The sequence below is a fragment of the Marmota flaviventris genome, chromosome 3 (assembly GCF_047511675.1).
Source record: "Marmota flaviventris isolate mMarFla1 chromosome 3, mMarFla1.hap1, whole genome shotgun sequence".
In the NCBI taxonomy this organism is placed as follows: Eukaryota; Metazoa; Chordata; class Mammalia; order Rodentia; family Sciuridae; genus Marmota; species Marmota flaviventris.
The window spans coordinates 13,643,438-13,664,489 of record NC_092500.1 but is presented as its reverse complement, the minus strand read 5'-3'; the positions used below and the strand labels follow the sequence as shown (position 1 = coordinate 13,664,489).

The 21,052-nt window shown below is 47.1% G+C and overlaps 1 protein-coding gene across 3 annotated transcripts in view; it reads right to left on the bottom strand.

The window, feature by feature from the left end:
• The window catches only part of Large1 (LARGE xylosyl- and glucuronyltransferase 1), a 493,847-nt gene that overhangs the window by 104,257 nt on the left and 368,538 nt on the right, over nt 1-21,052 (bottom strand). For all 3 annotated transcript variants that reach the window (XM_071609558.1, XM_027940415.2, XM_071609559.1), the window contains one exon: nt 5,021-5,125. In XM_071609558.1, the coding sequence (XP_071465659.1) occupies nt 5,021-5,125 (105 nt within the window). The remainder of the gene's footprint in view (nt 1-5,020; nt 5,126-21,052) is intronic.

The following is a 21,052-nucleotide window of genomic DNA, read 5'->3' as shown; positions in this document are numbered from 1 at the left end:
TGGACGAGGAAGCTCTGGAATCACAGGCCCAGCCCCACCCCGGGAGACAGATCCACCCTCCCTGGGTGAGGGCTGGACATCCCAGGTGCACAGGTGTTCTCAGTGACTCAGGACAGTGGGCTGAATTATCCAAGTCAAATGTGGCCCTCCAACAGTTGGGTCATAGCTGGTGCACATCAATCAGGTCCAGTTTCACTTTCAAAGAGCGAAATCATAGGTATCTACAGGTGGTCAAACACTCATTAAAAAAAAAAAGGAAAGAAAGAATCTTTCTACCTCAACTTTGCCAGAATAATAGTTATTTAATAGTAAATACAGAATGAATGAATGAACTACATTTAAGTCTCATTTGTCTGGGTGCAATTATTACAGAGATCATCCAAGTGCAATATTTTTCAATCATTAAGGGACTTGACCAAAGAGACAATTAAAGCTCAAAGAAATGAAGGGGTGTGCTCAGGATCCCAGAGGCCAATGCCACAGGCCAAGAGGTGTCAGGTTACCTACCCCTGACTTTTGCATACCCCACTCCAGCCATGTGGTTCTCAGTTCCAGTTCAAATTGTCAACTGCTTTCTTTTTTTGAACCCCTGTCACAGAATGCACCATAGTGTCTGACTTTATCACCGATCGCGTTCCACTTCCTCACGGCCCAGTGTTTGCTTCAGTCCCAGAGGTGAGTCAGTCCTTGAATGTCCCAATTTTGTTGCTGTACAGATAAGGATTTCCAGAGAAAATTTCCCTCCCTCTCTAGAGAGCCAGTTCTCCATCTCCCTGTCTCTGGCCTAATTTGGGGACAGAAAGGAATGTGATATATTTTATTCTTAAGTTGTGTCTGAAAGCCCTCTGGCTAACATGATGCCCTTCATCTTGGGAGGACACACCTGCTCCTGCAGTTACCGCTGGGATCCTGTGCCAACCGGCTTAGCTGTGAACTTGCCACCTTGTTCCCCGACCTGCCTCCCTCATCTCGCCCTGCCTTCCCTGCTCCCTTCAGCCATCCTCTCCTTTGCTGATGTTCGCTTTTTAAGATATTCACCCGTCAGCTTATGAACTGAAATGAGTTGAATCTTGATAAGACTGTTAAAATCCTGTTTTTTTTTTTAAAGTCCTGCTGACAGCTGCATGCTCTGTGAATGACAGCTTCTTGCTCCTAGGAGGTGACTGACACATGGGCACAGTGGGGACGGACCTTCTCTGTGCAAGGATGTGAGAGGTGCCCTTAAGTCCACCTGAACTGTTATGGGCAAGAGCTGGTGCTGGGATCTGCCTGGTCATCCACAGCTGCTATGGCTTAGTAGCCTCCTTCATATAGAAATAAGTGAAAAACATCTTCCTTAAGATGAAAGGGGAGAGGAAGAGTGCATCTCCCTAAACTTTTGGGGTCCTTTGAGACAGGGAAAAACAAAAATAGAGGAAGTGGGAACCAAGTTGGATCATTTCAGGAGAAATGCTATTTTACCAGATAATTCTAGGGTTTAAGGAAGATCATGCATAGCGATGCCTGGCTGAATCTGAATATTTGCAAACGGTTACTCAGGATAGGGTCAGGAAGAGAAATAAAAACTACAAGTTCCTGAAGTGCTCTCATTACTGGCACTTGCGGCTGCTCTGCCACCACGGAGCCACAGGGCCTGCTCCCAGGCAGGATTCTCAGCTGGCTAGCAGATGAGGAGGTCCGAGCTTGCTGAGCTTGGGGAAGCTCTCCAAAAGGCAGAGAGTCTAAAAGTGACCAAGTCAGGTCTTGAAGGCAGATCATCCAATTGAAACCGCTCAAGCATTCTCTGGAAATTTGCTACATAAAATGGTCAGGAAGCTGATCAATGAACTAAAATAGGCATTTTCTTCTTAAAATAATATGAAAAGCTAATCTTTTCCAGAGAGTGAAGAGATGAGAGAGAAATGTCAAAAGTGGCTGCTTTATTTTTGAGCAAAACAGAAAAACTTACTGGCTGCTTTTGACCTGAGGGCTTGGGAGACCTTAGCAAAGTGCACTTAGCTACGTAGCCATCCCATCGTTTTCAGAGAGGGTGGATCTCATGCCCTGACTGAATAAGTGGTAGAAAACGTAACGGAACAAAGACTAATACTTATTACCTGCCAAACACAAGGTTAGGCTCCTTCGATGATTGACTTCCTAACTTGGCGATCTTCATACGCTCAGTGTTATCATCCTGCTTTACAATGAAGGAAAAAGGTTCAAACAGATGGAGCAAGTGACCTTGCTCATGCAGGGACTAAGTGGCCCTGACATGGTCCTAACCCAGGTGTTCTATCGCCCCCTAACATCATGCTGAAAGCACCACAGTGCCTTTGCTGGAGAGACCCTGTTTGCATGGCTGAGCTGGCTGGGATTCAGGGTGGCAGGTTCCCTCTGGCAGAGTCCTCAATTTCCATGAGAACCTAAATGTCTGGATGACTCATCTGCTTATGTGTGCCACAATTCTTGGTCTTAAAATAACAAATCTCCATCAGGAGAGCCAGTGCATCTCAGTGTTGCATAAATCCTTTTACAAGGATCACTTGGTGTCACTGGTATGATTTAAATGGACACATGGCTCCTAGCAGGGCTTTCCTCCATCTGCTTTGCCCTTTTAGTCCTAGCAAGGAGGGCAGCGACTCACCGCCTGGGCATGTCAAGTAAGAGCTGGGGGTGGCTCAGGTGCCTCCCATCTCCACACTCTGCAGCAAATAAAGGAGATGCCATGTTTCTCATAATAAATTCTCCAGGGCGCTACATTTTTCTTTCCCCTGAAAGCCCAGATAGATGACCACAGGCTTTTGTTTTCAACAGACAACCAAGACCCCATCCTGCCTCCCCGAGGCCCTGCAGTGAACCTCCCTGGGCCATTTCCTATTATTATGTGTTTTGAGGCCCAGAAGCTAAACGGACACACCAGGGTTTATCTGAGATGTCCCTTCTCCCACCCAAACAAGCTTGGGTGCCAATGTCCTTCCCAGTGGAGAGCACGCGAAGCCCTCTCATTATTCCCCAGTTAGCTTCTCAAGAGTCTAGCCTTAAACACACAGAAAGACAGCTGCTGGCTGAGCTTGCTGGGAGGGCAAACTGTGTCCTATCCTGTCAGAGCAGGCCCTTGGTCACTCTGCTCCAGAAACAGCCTCCAGGCCGCCTGCAGGGCAGGATCCTGGGCTCCTCCAACAGACCCAACCAGGCTCTTCAAGGGCAGAGTCTGGGATTCTCCATTTTCAGAAAGTGTTTGATGCTGAAGCCCTTAAAGTTCAAGCTAGGAAGGTCAGTAGTGAACACCAGGCTCCTTAAACTCGAAGCTTCGGTTTCCTCTAGGATAAAACAGAGATAAGCAGAGAGCCTGCCTCACGGGTGAGGGTGAGGATCAAATGAGATTATCACCCATGCAGCACCTGGCAGAGAGCCTGGCTCTCACTCAGGTGGTAGAGGCCCTAGAGGCACAGGCTCCCCTGCTACTGAAAAGCTGAAGCACTTCCCTACCACCGCTGATTCTTTTCAGTCCCCTTCCCCATCCAGGCCCCTCTCAGGGACCCTCAAAGTTCCCAGCTATACAGCAACTAAAGGGTTAATGCCCAACACAGCAGGGGAGCCTCCCGACAAGGGTGGGTGGTTACAATTCTTCCAAGGTGACCTCCGTATGCCCAAAAAGTGACACTGAGGTGATCATGCCAGGAGGAATGCTGCCCGGCCTCCACACAGGGCTCCCTGGGTGCGCATCTAACTGCTCAGGACATCTCCTGGCCTCTCCTTGTCCTCCTCTAGCTCTGACCCATTCTGACTATATTACTGGACTGTCAACTCGATCTCTGTCTCGCTTCCTTTTCCCCCATGTTTTTTATTCAACTTTTCTGGAGTCGCACATCAGAGTTCAGAGTTGACTTTCTGGCTTTTCTCACTACAGATTGGCTTTAGCTTCCAGAACAGGCTTTGTGTAGCATCTTCAAGTGCCCTGTGCCTGTCCCCAGACACCTGTCCCTAACCCGCATACTTGCTGGACTCAGATATTGAGTCCCTCCTATCTTGGCCTGACTTATCCCATTGCTCCCTGAGCTCCAAGTTCTAATTATGAAAAAGATGGGCATGCTTGATGGACAGGAAGCCACGGCAGGGAAATGGGAGGGAGAGGCAGAGGACCCAGAGGCACTCCACAGCCAGACACTGGCAGGCACTGAGCCTGGTGGGGCAGGTTGGTGGATTTCCATTGCTCACTCACTCCATGAGGTCACACACTGTGTCTAACGCCAGCCTGGGGCCTAGGACCCTAGCAAGCAGTCACATAGATAAAGCACAGAGGAAAGAGAGAATGATTTGGAAATGGAACAGTGGAATGAATGAACCGAAAGGGAAACGGGAGAAGCAAGTTTGGGGTGGTAGCAGGTGGAATAAAGGATCTGACGTTAGATAACATATTGTGTGCTCAGAAGTACTGATTTCCAAAGGTCTGCCTTTTCTCTGGCCAGGTGCACGGTAGGTGGTACCTGCCCTCCCCTTTACAGGATGGAATGGCCACATGACATGCTTTAGCCAACGCAATATTAAGAAAATTTAAGAGATAACATGACCTCTGCTACTTCCTCATCCCATAGGTGAACACAAGCAATGAGACAAATCCTGAATACCTACAGCACAGATCCTCATGGACCTTGAGTGCACATATAATGTGCTCAAGAAAAACAAATGTATCGAGTTAAGAAACACTGAAACACTGGGGCCACATGTTACTGCAGAATGGTTGCTAGTCTACATTAACAGCCAAGGAAACTACCATCAAACTGATACAGAATCCAGTAGGATCCAGGACTGAGGGTCAGTGTAGGGGCTTTCTGGTAAGAGTGCCACACTGCTATGGCCCCTGTAGCTACAGCACTGAGAAAGATCTGGAAGGTCACGCACCTCAGTTCTGCCCACTGCTGATCTCAGGCAACCAGGTGGCCTTCTCCATGCTGCTGGCCATGTCCTCTCCCTGAGGAAGGAGCATGGGGCCCTTGTGTCACCCTCTGGAACCCCTGCCCACACCACCCTGGAGACTCACCTGTGTTGTAGCCCCTCCCAAGGGCTGGCCACGGGCGGTGATTTTTCCACAGGTTTCCAAGGTACCAGTCACTCTGGTTCTCTACCAAGCCCAGGACCTGCTGACCTGTAGACAGAGAATACAAAGGCTTAGGAGGACCACAGCATCAGGACCAGTGAGGACTGATTGCAGGGATCAATGGTGGTAGGTCATCATTACCATAGCTTCCGTTCACGGGGCGGTCTCCTAAGTGACACATCCTGACCTACCTGGTCAGTCTGAGTTAACACATGTCATCCTTGCCACCAGGCACCTGATTTATTATCCCCATTTCATGGAGGAGAGACTGCAGCCCAGAGCAGTCCAGGACTCTGTGCAAGGTTACCCAGGTTATCTGTGACCTAGCCCGAATCCACAGCTATTCATTCACTCACATAAGGAAGCGCGTGTTCATTCCAGAAATCATGGAACACATCTACTCTTCAATCATTCCAAGTCCAATATTTCCCACTGTGCATTAATTGATCTGTTTTCTAAGCATGGACCAAGGTGGTTTTCTCCTATCAGAGAGGAGGGAATGATCCTTGGTTGGAGAGATGAGACCAAGGAAAAGAGGCACCTTGTGATCAGCTGCTTACGATGGTTTTGTGCTCAAACTCGTTGCTTCCTCCAAAATAGATTTATTGTGGCTGCCTAGCAGAGTTCCTGCTCAGCATGCACAGGCCCTGGGAGTGATCCCCAGCACCATCAAAAATAAACAAACAAACAAAACACAAATAAATAAATCCATGTCACCTGTCAACAAGCATCACATCCATATAGGAGTGTAGTCTAGAGGGATGATTGCACCTGGGTGCCCAGAGCTGGGCTGTGACATTGGTCTTGTCTCTGTGGCACCTCAGCTTCTCAGGTGGGTGGGGCTTGCAGTGCATCTCTTAGGATGCTGATGCCTGGGGTGTGGGTGGGAGCGAGTTGCTGGGCCTTCCACATAGGCCTCCTTTAGATGAGTCTGGCCTGCCACTTGCAGATGGCATTCTCTAAGAATTGTCATCAGCATCATGTGACCGACTGGGAGAGTGGATTTCACAATTCCTGCAGGAGCTTGGATATAATTACACATTACCCGACTGCAGGTCTTCTTGACTGAGTGCATTATTGCTTATCTCTGGAACAAAAGTTTGAGGCAGGCATCACACATTGATATTTTATAGAAAGGGAAACTGAAACATAAAGAGTTTAAGGAACTTGTTAAAAGTTGCACATTGAATCATCATTGTCTTCCACAACTGGCTGAGGTCTTCCGAAGGGCAATTTCTTAGGATGCTGGCCAATCCGAGAAATAACAAAGAACTCTCCGACCCAAGGAAAGCCTGCCGTATGTTCAGAAAACACAGGGGTCCTTGTGGAATACGATGCTGGGTGATATAGGGCCTCCTTGGTAGGATGACAGCTCCCTGAGATGATGGTGTGTGGGTTTGGTGTAATTTATTTGATCAATTTATTGGGCTCCTATCTAAATCATCACCTTAGCACAAATACATAAACTAGAGGCATGGGAAAAATACTACCGCCCACTTTGTCATTGTGCCTGATCATATCCAAAACTTGTAGAATCCCTCAGAAAAATGCATCCCCAATTCAGGGAGGGCAAGCACCAATCAATTCCACATGAACTAACTAGGTTTGGGATGTGTGTGCAAAACGGTTAGATAGACCTAGAAGGGAAGCCTGGCGTCCTTAGCTCAGGGGCAGTGTCTGATATGACCAGCTGCAGACTTCACTTAGTAACTGTGGATCACAAAGGGGTGCTTGGGAGAGACGACTCTCGATGGCTAAGGAGCCCAGGTTGGTATCACAATGGTTCTAGGGGCCCCGGTTGGTATCACATGTTCTTCTGGCATGATAAAATGTGTCATACATGAAGAACTGATGAAAGGTAATGAGCTTTCACTGAATTAAGGGTGGCCAACTGAATCCCAGCTAAGGATATCTTCAGATATCAGAATCCAAATTCCATATTATGGCACCCCCCACATTGATGGGGTCTCAATCTTCTTCCTCAAATCCTCCATCAGCCACACTTCATTCCTGCCGAACAGAAATATGTTTTTCTAGCCTGTGTGGTCACCTCTCTCTTGCTTATTTAGCTGGCCGTGGGAAGGAACTGCCCTTGCCCCTGCCAAACCCTGCCCACAGTTCTTCTGTGGCTTGTCTCTAGCTTGGATGCCCCACGAATAACCAAGTTCCTTTATCTTCGTGACCACATGAGGTGACAGACATCTCTACCCAGTACTTCCTGCTGGTATTTTTATCTTCAGGTGACTTAGGCCCTTTAAAGGACCAAGTGGGCAGTATTGAGGCCCAGTGACACCCTATTTGTTAAATATCCATCTCCTGCACTGGTCCACAGGCAAGGACTGCAGAGTATCTGACACAGTAGGTGTTTAGCCTCTGTCTGCTACTAAGACATTAGTAGTCTCACTAAGTAGTTACTCTTTCGGGTGGGAAAATCCCTGTCAACCAGGATGAGGCTAATGTTGGGGGGTGTTGCCTTCAGCAGTTCAGCTTCCCCGCGCCCCCAACCTCAACACATTGTCCACTCTGTGAGCTCAAGCCTCTGCCTCCCCCGTGTTGAAAACTGCAAAGACAAGGCAGCAGTGTGAAGCACGGCACTTCCATCGGCTGCTTGGCTGAGGCTTGAATTCCAGGTCTCACCCTCCAGAGAAGGAAGAATCTGCAGGGACACCCTGAATTCCCGGCATCGCCAAGACGAAGATTCAAATCTCTCGATCTGTACCTGGGCTGCCTTGATGACAGCCCATAATTTTCTCACATTAAAAGAAATCCTTATTTAGTAACACAATGGTTATAATTTTAATATCCATCGGTTGAGGAGAAACAAAACAATCAACTGCCACTAAGATTTCGTTTTGCTCTTTTAAATGGATTCATTTGCCGCTATATCAATTATTAAAACAGAAATGAGGAGAAGCAATTTCCCTTAGTCTCAACAGTGCGGAGTTCTGTGTGTGGGTTAATGGATTCCCTGAATGATCCGCTCAGTGCCTCCCCCAGGCAGAGGTATCTGTGGACAGAGGACCCGAGAAGCAGCCCGGCTGGGGGCAAGGGGTGCAGAGTCTGGGGTCAGACTTTGTTTCCCATTCTCGCTCTGACATTTTGCTTGCTGTGCAGCCTCAAGGAAACCCCCTGACCTCTCTCTGCCTGCTGTATAACTTATGTCTGTTCCAATGTGTTGAGTGCTTACAGTACTGGGTGGAACACATTAAGCAGACATAACTGGTCGCTATTTATAAATATCATCGTCCAAGCTAACCGGCCAGCTTCTGAAAGCCAGTGAGCCCCTAGCCATGCAGCTTTCTTTGGCGGTCACCCAGCCCAATTAGGCCATGGCAAAGCTTTGTTTCTCCAAGTGTGGTTTGGAGGCCACGTGCTTCAGAAAGAATGGAGGCTCTGTTCAGAACCAGTCAGGGCCACAACCTAGAGGTTAGTGGTTATCAGGAGGTTGCTTCCTTGGCTTCTCTAGCTTCTGGAGGGGGGATTTCCTGGCCTCTGCTGCTGAACCCTTCTCTCCCCATTGGTGTGGATGGGGCTGCCTGACTGGTGAACTTCAGAGAAGTTACACAGCTTTGCTTCCTCTTCCATCCCTTCTTTTGGGAGCTGGAGAGCTGCAGAGAGCTTGCCATCAATCTGCTCTTCCATCATGTGGGTTTATAGGGCAGGTTTCCTCCTGTGAGGACCTCAGCATGCTCGGCATGTCCCAGGAGGGGTTGGGGGAAGTGCAAATCTGGGCTCTGGGTTTAGGAGGATCCACTGTGGATGTATGGCCCAGTCCTCCAATTTCACCCGTGTCAATAAATATGGTGACATTTTGCTCTTGCTCCTCTAAGTTGGGCGGTATCTGTATACGTGAGCATGGGGTTAGCGCCCTATATTAATTCCTATAGACCCCAACACTTTTGAACATGAATTCTGATCCTGAGACTAGTAATTGGCACTAAAAACCCAAGCCCACAGGTAATTTAGATGAGCATCAAAGTTTGGGAATAATTGATGGAGAGGTCTGGAAGCTCTGTCCGCCTTCCTCAAAGGTCAGATTCACCTGTGCGTCACTGGCACAAGATAAACTCAAGTGGTGTCTAAATCCAGCCTATAAATCAGCAATATTCAGGAGGGGGGTGATCTCCAGTGCTATACTTCTTGAGTACAAGAAAATAGTGAAGAAAATGAATGTCATGTTCAGACTACCAGGTTTGAATCCTGGCTCCTCCACTTACTAGCTGCGTGTCTCTGGGTATGCTACTTAACCTGTCTGTGCCTGTTTCTTCATTCATTTGTAAAGTGGAGTTGATAAGGGTACATGTGGCCAGAATTAGTTGCTGTTGTTTCTTCTCCAGGCACAAGTTAATTTGTGAAAATGAAGCTGTGTTCTTCGCTCTTTCAAACCACTACGAATGAATGCCTGGAAGCTGGAGTCGTGTTCACTTGCACTTACCATGACCCTCAGAATTCCTCAGTCCTCCGCTCTGTTCCATGTGTGACCCCTCACCCTCCCGTGCATTCCTCCAAGCTCTCAACTTCCCCACAGCTTTTCTGGTAAGGGTGCCGTGCAGCAGACATCCAGGAACGAGGTCCCCTCTGCTCCCTTGTCACAGTACAGATGAGACAGCCATCCAAGCTCATGGGCCCGGTGGCATCCAAATCCTGATCTCCAGAGACCAAAGGCTTTGAGTCCAAAGGCTCAACCTTGATCTTGCGCACACATCCTCAGCCTGCCATCCCGTTAGGAAGGAAACCTCCGGGGATTCCTGGGAAGATGCCCTGGGTGCCACCTTGCGAGGACCGGCTCGGCATTGTGCACCTCCCACTCCTTAGGAGTCATTACAATAAAACACCGTGACTAACAGAAAAGGCTTTGTCATTGTTTCCCGCGCTGGCCCTGTGGTTATGATTGAGTGTGCTGCTCTCTGTCTCCCTTACTCTCGGCACAAGTTAACTTATGAAAATGAAGCCGTCTCCGCTGCTTATTCATACATCACCACTAACAGCCAGACAGGAGAACAAGCCCAGTATTCTGCGGGGCCCTGGTGTCCGTGTCACCAGCCGGCAGACGGATGGCTGCAGGCCGGGAACTCCCCTCTCTCCTTCCTTCTGCAGGTTTTGGCCCAAGGCAGGGCTCCTGCTGTTCAGGAGGCAGAGGATGCTGCTCTCACCTGGAGCAACTGGTGTGGGAAGGTCAGGCGGAGCTGGTTCACTGGGTGGGAGAAGGCGGAACTGAAGGACGGGGTTTTAAACTCAGGCAGGACAGGCTGTAGCCCCAGGTCTGTGACTAGGAGACAACCATTCTAACTCTGAGTTTCTTTACAAAAGGCTAAGAATCAAACCTCTCCTCACCTCCGAAATGAATATGCAGATCAAATAGGATAACACATGCAGAGCGCCCGGCTCATGGTAGATGCTCAACTCAAGACCTTCTTTTCCTCTTTGGATTGTCACTGTTCACACTGTCTACGTTTTCCTATTCAGGAGCTAAGGTTAGCCATGTAAACTGGACTATGCAAACTTCAGCCTCACTGTCCCCTTCCCTGCCCTGCTGTCCCCTGTCCATACTCCACTTTGCCTTTCTGAGTCTTTAGCTTCTGTGATGCCAATGTCCCTGGGAACATTCCTGCCGGCCTCCTTCATGGGGCTCCTCTCTCTACGTCCCCTTCCTCCCGGTGAACACGGACTCCAGAGCTTGGTTCCCTTCCTTCTTGCTCTACATTTCATCCATGGACGGCAGAATCTGCTCCAGTGGCTTCATTCAGACAGCATCAACTGGAAGGTAATCGCCAATCTGCACCCCCGGCCCAGGCTTCGTTTCCTACCCTCTTGTTCTTACAGGCTTCTGTGGGCTCACTGTTTCCTTTTGGCCATTTCACAGTGATTTTCAATTCGACCTAAACAGGACCAAATCCAGAATCATGTCCTCTTCAGCTCTCTGAGCCCTGCCTGGCCTGCTGAATGGCGCACCGAGGTCTGACTTCCCTGTGGAGCCCAAAGCCCTTTGAATCCATCTTGACACCTCCCGCTCCCCATTCTTGACACCCACCTACAACCAGATCCTCGGATTTTACCTCTGAGTATTTCTGGAATTCATCCCCTCCCCTGCTCAGCCATGCCCTTTTCCTCTCCCTTTCTGGGGTCCCTTAGCGGATGTCCCCAGTCACCTTCCCCTCTGGGTAGCTCTTCACCATTCCATTCTCCTCACTGAGTCACAGAAATATTTTGAAAGTATACACTGGATGGTTTGCTTCCTTGATTAAAATGCTTAAATATGCCTGTAATCCCAGCGGCTCAGGGGGCTAAGGCAGGAGGATCATGAGTTCAAAGCCAGCCTCAGCAAAAATGAGGCTCTAAGCAACTCAGTGAGACTCTGTCTCTAAATAAAATAAAAAACAGGTTTGGGGATGTGGCTCAGTGGTAAAGTGCCCCCGAGTTCAATCTCCAGTGCCCCTGCCCGCCCGCACCAAAAAATGTTTAAATGCTCCTGGAGTCCAGTATAGCGTGGATGAATGAAGGAAGGAAAGGTGAATCTTTTGCCCAACCCACCGCCCAGTCCATCAGTAACTAGTGGACTCTATCTCAGTGGAAGGGAAGTGGTGGCAGGTCAGCTGCCCTCTCCAGTTCTACCCCAGATAGGCAGCTCCTGCCTCATCTGTAGGACACCTTAAGAGCTGTCTCCTTTGATCCACCTCCAGGAAAGTTCCTGGGTATAGAGAAAGCTGCCAGTCGCTGCTGCCGATCAAAACAACTGTGCTCATACCACCAAGCGAATATAAAATATTAAAACCAGGAGCTGTCCTGAGTCTCACAGAAACCCACCAATGCCCTCCCAACCTCATATTTATTCTAATAAGCTATTTTCAACTAGAAAAGCCTTTAAACACACCATTCAGTGCGTGTCTGAGTGCGGGATGTCTATAATAAGAAAAACATAGAGTATCATATTGCCATTTACTAAACATCCTGAAAGAACTGCTACACAGCCCCAGGTGCCCTGGCTAGTCGGTGCAGAATAATAAAACATCTCCTGAGAAGATGCACACAAAAGGGCATTTAAACAACCCTGAATAGATTGAAAGGGACCATTTCTGAACTCGCCTGTCTCACAGCTCCTACTTTGGCAATTCAGCTGCAGCTCAATGCACTCTGGGGTAACAGACACCTAGAGGAGTTGCGAAGGTTTTAGTCATGACTCTGGAAACTTCTCTTCCATAGATGCAGCTGATGAGGGCAGGGAGGGGTTTAGGGACCCGGGGTCCATGGAACTACGAGGACTCTGACTCTGACTTTGAGCTCAGGCTTCCTTTCTTCTCTGCTTCTCAAATGTGGCAGCTGTTTCTTTCTTTGAATATTAGCACTAATTCTTGCCTGGTTCAAAGTCCAGCGGTCATGCACGGCACAGGTATTTCTGAGCCAGCTGGAGTTCTCTATTTCCCTCATGTGTGAAAGGCTGATGGTTACTGTGTCACAGGCTGCAGTGGGACTCTCAACCAGGTGCATGTACCCTGGTTTATAAAGCATGTGCCCGGGATGGAGCCTGGATTTCCATTGGTAAGGAAGCAACCCCACCCCACCTTAGACCTCAGCCAGCCTTGATTTCCCATGGAGAAAAAAACATCCCCCCTTGCTGATGTCGGTGAATGAGACCTAATCCCTCTGAGAGGAATTAGATTCCGTGTCCCTCCAAGAGGCTGAGTGAGTGAAGATGAAAAGAAGATTAGATTTTGCTTACTATGAGCAGGCCAGACGGAGCCTGGAGAGGTCACCAGAACACACAGGAGCTGCCTTTCTGGGGAGAAGCTTCCAAACACTGGATGATTCTAGAAAAGGCTGCAGGATTCTGCCCTCATCCAGCAGGACATGCTGAGTCCCTTCTCTGTGCCAACCACCAGGGACACAGTAGTGATGAAGACAGGCCCAGCCTCTGTCCTTCTGGACCGATTCTCCAGAGAGCTTCTCCCAGGGCCTGGCTGCTATCTTCCAGGTCTCACCTCAAATCTCACTGAAGCAGAGACTATCTGAGTAGCAGTTTCATTTTAAACAATAGCTCTGTGGAGTCTGATGCACTCAGGCTTGGGGACCTTTCTGGGTAGGTATCACCTGCCAGGTACTACAAAAGGAGGCAGGGGTGGTCCACAGAGCAGACAGGAACATGGTGACCTCAATGCTCCCTTCCAACCTCACTGTGAGTTTTCTTAATCCTATGCCCATGATGAGTTTCTCAGTGTCCCCTCCTGCTGGACAATCTCACAGGTGTTCTTGTATGTGTGGACCATGCTTCCCAGGGCAGCTGGCTCTCTGTGAGCCCCTGGCCCAGGCTTTGGAATAGGCGCTGTCCATGAACCATCTCAGAAATGCCTCGAGGGCCCCCAGGAGGCAGGCACTGCACTGATTTCTAACCTCCAGAAAAGAAGCTGAGGTCTAAAGAAGTAAAATCTCTGGTCAAGGCCAAGGGGCTAGAAGGCCTGGTCTTGCAGTCCCAGCTCTGTGCTGTTGAAGACTTCATATCTACTCTCAGGGTTAGAAATAATCTGAAATGGAAATGTTTCTCTCTCCTGGGAAAGGGCTACAGTGGCACCAACATGGGAAGGGTCCAGAGATCTAGGCACGATGAGGAGAAGGGTACATGTGACCACCCCACCTGTTCCGCCCTTTGATCCCACTTGGGGTTGCAGAAAAGACCCTCTGGAAAGTTCTAGGTACACACTGGGGAGCAGAGAGCTTAATTTCCTGAAGCAGTAATCCCTGGGCACTGAGAGGAGAGCACATCCTGCCCCAGGGCACCTCAGGAGAACAGCAAAGAAAGCCCTGAGACTCAGAGACGAGTCTGCAATCCAACATAGGTCCAGATAATGAGCATCTGCCAAGATCCAAGAACAAGGCTCCTACCCCACCCTCAAGACTTCCCTGGGTGGACCTGAAACTTAATTTGGGGCTTAATAACGCCTGCTCAATCTCAAATAATGATTTTTCTCTTCTTTTTCCTGTGATCGTTGGTCTTTGGAAATGGGAAAAACTAAAAAAGGAACGCAGAGCTGCTGGGCTTCCTTCCAAGGCTGCTTTTATCACACTGAGTCCCAGAGCGCGTGGCTGCCTTCACCTCAGAGTGCGGCCTCCGTCAGGAAAGCGAAGCTGGCCTCTGTCTAGTACACCTCTATCTGTGCTTTTTGGATCTGTCTCTCTTTTTAAAAACATAATGTGTTGGCATCTTCCAGAACTCTACTCGCAGACACTCCTCTGCCTTACCAGCAATGGCCAAGGGGAACAAACTTCTCATTTTTCCTATTGGGGTTGCAGAGAAGGTCCTCATTTGCAGGATTATGAGGCCAGTATTTTAAATTCTGGCTTTTCCAATTATTGACTGCAACCTGCACCCAACTGCTTGATGTTTAAACTTAGTTTTTTATTTCTTTATAATGATTAATAATAAGATTCACCCTATGTCTAATATTTTGAGAGCAAAATGAGATGTAAATTGTCGAATATTGTTGAATTCTGATGGAGTAATATTATTAGCCAGCATTTCTGGGTCTTTAAGTAGTAGATATTTAATCGCTTTTACTGCACATGTATTAATCCCATTCAAGAGGTTAGCCAAGGCGTGGAGAAAAGCTGAGCCTCACTGTTCATGGAAAGCTCCAGTACTAGGCTCTAGGAGAGACCCTGGGAGACATGCCTACAGGCTTTCCCTCTCCCCAGGTACAGCTTGCTTCCCAAGGGCCACGGTACACACCACTACACAGGTGGGTTGAATGGTGTGTTCTAACACAGGTGTGCTAACAAGGCTGACTGAGGACACTATGTACAGAGGGTCTTTATATGGTTAAAATATCACACCTGGAAAAAGAATCCGTAATTTCTAGAAATGAAGAGCTAGAATGGGTGTGTATCTAGACCTAGCTTCCTTCAGGTGCTGCCATAAGACTTCTTGTACCCCAAAGGTCCACAGGCAAACACTCCAATACACTAACCACCGAGGCTAAGAGCTGGGTTCTGCTGCAAGGCCCGTCCAGAGGGAGCCCGCTGACCAACTCTCTACAAGCCTGCTCTCTGCTGTCCTCCTTGGAGAGAAATCTCCCTTTGTAAACCAATGGCAACACACCTGTGGCAGCAAAGAGTCCTCCCCTGGTGTGGCATTAGGTCACCCACAGTGCAAGTGGCATCAAACCAACAATAACAATGCACAACACCTGGCCTTTTAATAGTTTGATGTCCTTTCTGATGGAGACTAAATGGGGAGTCCAAGTTTAGGGTAGAAAACAATTCTGCCCGGCAAAGTCGCAGAGATGGGGGTGGGCAGCAGTGAGGAGGAGCGGAAACGGGAACACAATGGCTTATGGGAACCACTAAGCAAAGACTGACCGCTCAGCTGCAGAAATATCCTTAACAAAGAGCCAGAGCTGGAGCTCCAACAGAAATCCATCCATTCATTTGTTCATCACTTGTTACCCATCCACCCATCCGTCCACACGCCCCTTCATGCATGCGCCCGTCCATGCACGTGCCCATCCATCCACACACCTGTCCATCCAGCAGGTATTTGTTGAGTGTTTACTAGATGCCAAGCACTGTTCTGGGCTCTGAGTTGTAAAAAAAAAAAAAAAAGACAAAAAACACTCAAAAAACTAAGTGTCTGTCTCATGGGCACTTTCATTCTAGTGGAGAGCGAGATCACAAACAGATACAGGGGCAGAGAGCACGAGGTGAGCGGCCAGTGGTCCCCACACAAGCAGGGCTTCGGGAAGCAAACCTGAGGTGGCACTTCAAGAGAAAGGGCACGTACCTCTTGCTCCGAGGAGGGCCAGCTGAGAAGAGAATGGCAGATGAACAGAGGGGCCCAGTGCTGAGGCCTGCAGGAAAGGACGAGGGCAGCCCTGGTGCACCTGTCCAGGTGAGATGGCCACACACAAGTGCTGTTGCCACAGACCCGATCTGGAAATGGTCACCAGTCTAGCAGTGAGTGGTAGAGGATGTCAGCCTGGGATGACGGCTCTTCCTGATTCAGGGCTCAAGGCCACTTGAGAGTGAAGAGGTAGCCAGTGGGGACACGAGGTGGAAAATGACAGAATAGCATTTCAGAGTCTTCAAAAGGAGGAGAGATGCCCATCTCCAGGACAGAAACAGAAACAAGTAATAAGAAACCTGTACTCTGGGCCAGGCCCAGTTGTTTGGAGTCCTGAATCTGCACTTTAAGGAAACAAGACATTCCTATGAAATGATTCCAAAAGCACTTTTGAATTCTGACTCTAGGATCCCACAGTCAATTATTTCATAGCTGCTTAAGACCTCAACATGATCACCAGTCCCCTGGGTACCCCAAGTTTCCCACAGATACAGGACTCTGTCCTACCTTATTTGCTGAATCAATACTGCCTATTTGGGGTGCACTGAATTTTTCGTAGAGACAGGCTGACTTCGGACATAACATCATCTTAATAGTTTTGAAACAAAGTTTTTGGTATGCCTGTGGCTTCCACATCCATGCCTCGTCAAAGTGTGGAACAATCCTAAGCATCTTATAAAGCCCTTTTCGCTTTTTGCCTTTGTGCTTGATCTTTTCCATTTCAATTAACTTTCTCTTGAAGTGTCACTGGATGAAAGACATCACAGAAATGGCAGAACCTGTTAGAAATGCAACCTTTTAGCTCCCAAGAGAGTCTAATTCCATTTCACTTATGCAAGTTTTGACTGATGGTGACCCAGTATCTTAGGTGTAAGTCTCCTCATGATGAATCGTTTTAAAGAGCTTGTTCGTGGAGGCAACCGCAGCTCTGAGCTAATAGAACTCAACATGCCACTCGGTCACCTTCTGCAGCTTTGGAAGAATGTGCCAGGTGTGAATAAAGATGTTCAGTAGGGGGCACAGACAAAGACCTGGACTGGGAACAGGAGATCTGTTCAAGGAGAATAAGATTCTGCAGCTCACAAAACCAGGCTGTGCAGTAGCTCTCTGACCTGGACACTTGCAATTTGACAACTTCTATAGCTGTCACCAGAGCTAGGCACTAGGGCCAATGTGTGTCAACTTTTTCCTCCACTAATGGAAGGCAGGCACTTGTATGGCATTGCTAAAGATTTAAGGACAAACGTATTTAAAAATAAACCTAATAACAACCTTTCTGCATGTAATTGTTATTAACTCAAAAAATACTTAATCGATATCTATTAAGCATAATGGATGATTCCTGCTAAATAAAAAGTAAGTAAGACATAATGACCTCGAATACACTGCAGAGAAGCAAGCACAGGAGACACTTATGAATCATCTTGCAAAAGATAATTTTGGCAACTGATGGGGCCAGAGGAAGACCTCAAAAAGGTGGTGTTTGTCTTGGCTCTTCAAGGACAGGTAAGAATGTAGAGGTAAGGTAGGAGGTGGCAGGCCATTTAAGCTGAGGCAAGATCAGGCCAGGCTGAGAAGCAATTGTGGGAAAGAAGTGCATGGTGCAGAAAGGCAGCCGCTTACCCCAAACAGCATGATCCTAGTTCGGTGTCTCATCTTGGCCATGGCCACAGTAATAATCTTGTAGAATACTTTGCCTTCTGAGTTTTGGGCTGCTCTGTTTCAAAAGGGGCTGATAAAACTGACTTGCAGTTTGTTGTAAGGAGTATGGGTCACATTGGTAAAGGGTCGGACTTAGTGCCTGAATCTACAAGCTTGTCCAAAAAGTGAGCTTCGAGTTATCACTATCATTAAAAGAAACTGAATTCAAAAAGGAAGACAAAGCTCAACCTGTGGCTATAGAAGTCTAATCTTGACTTGAATGTAGATACGGAGGGGACCTCAAGTTTGCTAAAGGCAAGAAAACCAAACCAAAACATCACAATAACCCTGGCCCTATACCTATTCACTCCTTGGGGTTTTAAAGCACCACATAGCAAAGATAATAAACAGAAGTGTCTACTAGACACCAAGTGTAGTGAACAGGGCATTTAAGACACATTGTTTCACTTTCATCTTCTAACTAAACTTGAGAAGATAGAAAATATAACCTTCCACTTAATAGAAAAGGAAAACATCTGCAGAGAACTTGAAGTCCCCTGCTTGTGGAGAAGCTGCTGAGATGTCGTAAAGCTCGGATCAAACCAGGTCCACATGACTCCAGATGTCACAGCTCATCTCCTTTCAATGAGGCTCATGGATGTCATCCTCAGTGAAAGTCCTTTACGAGCAAGTAAAGAGTGAAGTCAAATAAAGTTCTTTTCACATCACAGGGTTCGATATAGTTCAGGGTCATGCAAGAATGGGATGTGACTTCTCACAGTTGTCTCTGTCATAGAACCTTCCTGGCTAGATTCCCCTGATATCTTAGGAGGCACGTGCCAACCACATAGCCCATGTCCATACCCCACAATAGCATCAGAGAACAATGCAGGTGGGTTCTCACTCTTGAAGCTGGTCCATGATGCATGTGAGCCCAAGTGATGGGCAGATGCGTAGATGGGCATCGGCAATGCTGGGAGCCCCATACTGCAAAGCAGGCCCATGCTACCCACACAGTGAAGAGATGGCCATTCTGGCCGCTCCCAGGGGCCTTCAAACATGGGGTGTGATGCTGAAGTGGAGGTGCGTACACAACATAAAGTTAACTATAGCAGCCAGAGGATGAGAGGGAATGTCTAAAAAGAGTAAAATGCAATTTCCTCTTCTATCCAGCCTTCCCCGCCTGCATGGGCTGAATTAAACTCTCCTGCTGAGTTTCCACTGCTTCTGGACCATGTCTTCATTATAATAATTAGCTCTCAGCAGTAGTGGGCATTGGGATCCTCTAGGAGGCTTTAAAAAAAATACATATACCTGGCCCCCATCTCAGGAGATGCTAATATGCAAATTTCCTAACTCTGAGTTGGACCAGGGAATTATTTTTAAAGAGTTTCCTAAGTACCTCTGTGTCTGGCACTATAGAAGATAATAAAACTTGAAAACCAGAACCTTGTCATGAAAAACAAAACAAAACAAAACAAACAAACAAACTTAAAACTGTATATTTTTTTAAAAAGTATACATGTATACATGTTAAAGGAACAGGTGAGTGTATAGAACATGAGGTTAAGTCTCAGAATCAAAGAAGAAATGGAAGACAGTACAAATTCTGAGAGGTAGACAGATTGAAGGTAGTGCCTAGGTGGGAGCCTGCCTATTATCTCAAGAAGTATGAAGCATTGGTTTTAACGGGAAAAGGAGACAGGACCAGGACTGTGCAAGAACACCTTGGCGAACAAAGATAAAGTCAGAATCCCCAAAGTCACGGCCTTGGTGGAGAAGAGGGAGTCCTGCAGAAGAGCACAGGAAGCTCTGTACCTTGGCCTTGCATCTGCTGGAATGCACAGGCAGGCACTGGAACTGCCTGGCTCAAGGCCCATCCTCCTGTAGTCCGGGGGCCAGAATTTATCGTGGATTGTCAATGTGAAAACCACTGTGAACCCTAGCACTTGGCAGAAGCACGTATAAATCCATTCTGGAGCACTGTTTTTTAAAACCTGAATGTACAGAATTCCTACAAATAAATTTCCAGGGAGGGTGAGTTCACAGCAGCAGCAGAAAACCGACTAGGAAACAGCACTGCAGAAATAGCATGAAGAATTAAGACTCTCGAAGAGGATTAATTGGAACATAAGGAAAATGTGTTCAATATGTTTAAAGAAATAAGAGGACACAGAATGTGGCCCTAAAATATGTCTCCAAATTCCTTTGCTCCTTCCACTTTAAAAGGTAGAGTCCCCTTCCCATTGATTGAATTGTTTCAGTCACTCATTTCTAATAAATTGAATGGGAAAGGAATGATGTTAAGTGACTGACCTCTGCCTGGTGCATTCTCTCTCTTTCTCCTGCCCTCCCTCCCCCTCCATTTGCTCACTTTGGGAGAAGCCAGTCTCCATCCTGTGAGGATACCTGGAGACACACTGTGCAGGGCAGACTGAAAGCCCTTCACCTACAGCGACCACCCAGTTGCAGTGGTGTGAGTGCACCCTCCATAAAACCAATCATGCAGCCCCAGCTGACATACGACTACAGCTGCAGGACAGACCACAAATTAGAAATGCCTAGCAGAGTCCCTCCTGAATTTCTGTGGAACAGAAACCCTGAGACATAATAAATGACTTGTTTTAAGCCATTAAGTTTTATTGTAATTTATTATGCATGAATAGATAACTATAGAGAATATAAAAAAGTGCAATAAAAGAAAGAACACTGTAAAAAAATGACCAGGTATATTTGAAAAGGCATCAAGAAGAAAGTTGCAGAAATGAAAAATGACTGTCAGCTGATTTCTCCACAGAAACAATGTAAGCCTTAAGAGAGTGGAATTACACCCAGGAAGAGAGAAAATAACTGTCAATCTAGAATTACAGAGCCAAGGAAAGCATGCATCAGGATGGCAAAATAAAGACATTTTTCAGAGAACCAAAACCAGATCTTATTAGCAACAGACACTTACTAAGGGACATTTTAAAAGATATACTTCAGGAAGAGGAAAATTTCCCAGAAGTAATGCCCAAAAGGTGAGAAAGAACAGTGAGACTAGAAAACAGCAAATGCATAGGTAACAATTTTAAAAGGCACCGACTAAAAATCAACAATGCTACCTAATTAATAAAACCAGAAGAAAAACAAAATAGAAAAAAAATCCATTGAATAATAAGTATATTATTTTGGTGGAGATGCTTACTATAGTAAGAGAGTGAAGATACTAATTTCAGATTTTAAGTAAAAAGTGCATCTTCCATCCTTAACCCACTTGAATCAAATTGTGAAATATGATATATCAAGAACTATGTAATGTTTTGAACAGCCAACAATAAAAAAAAAATAATAAAAAAAAAAAAAAAAAAAAAGTGCATGTTAAGATTCCTATTACATAACTTTCAATCTAGTATAGGCTAAAATTGGAATAAGAAATACAAGCAGCAGAATAACAACAGACCCTAGTATTGCTGTATGTATAAACGTGGCTGTATAACCAATGTGATCCTGCAATCTGTACACGT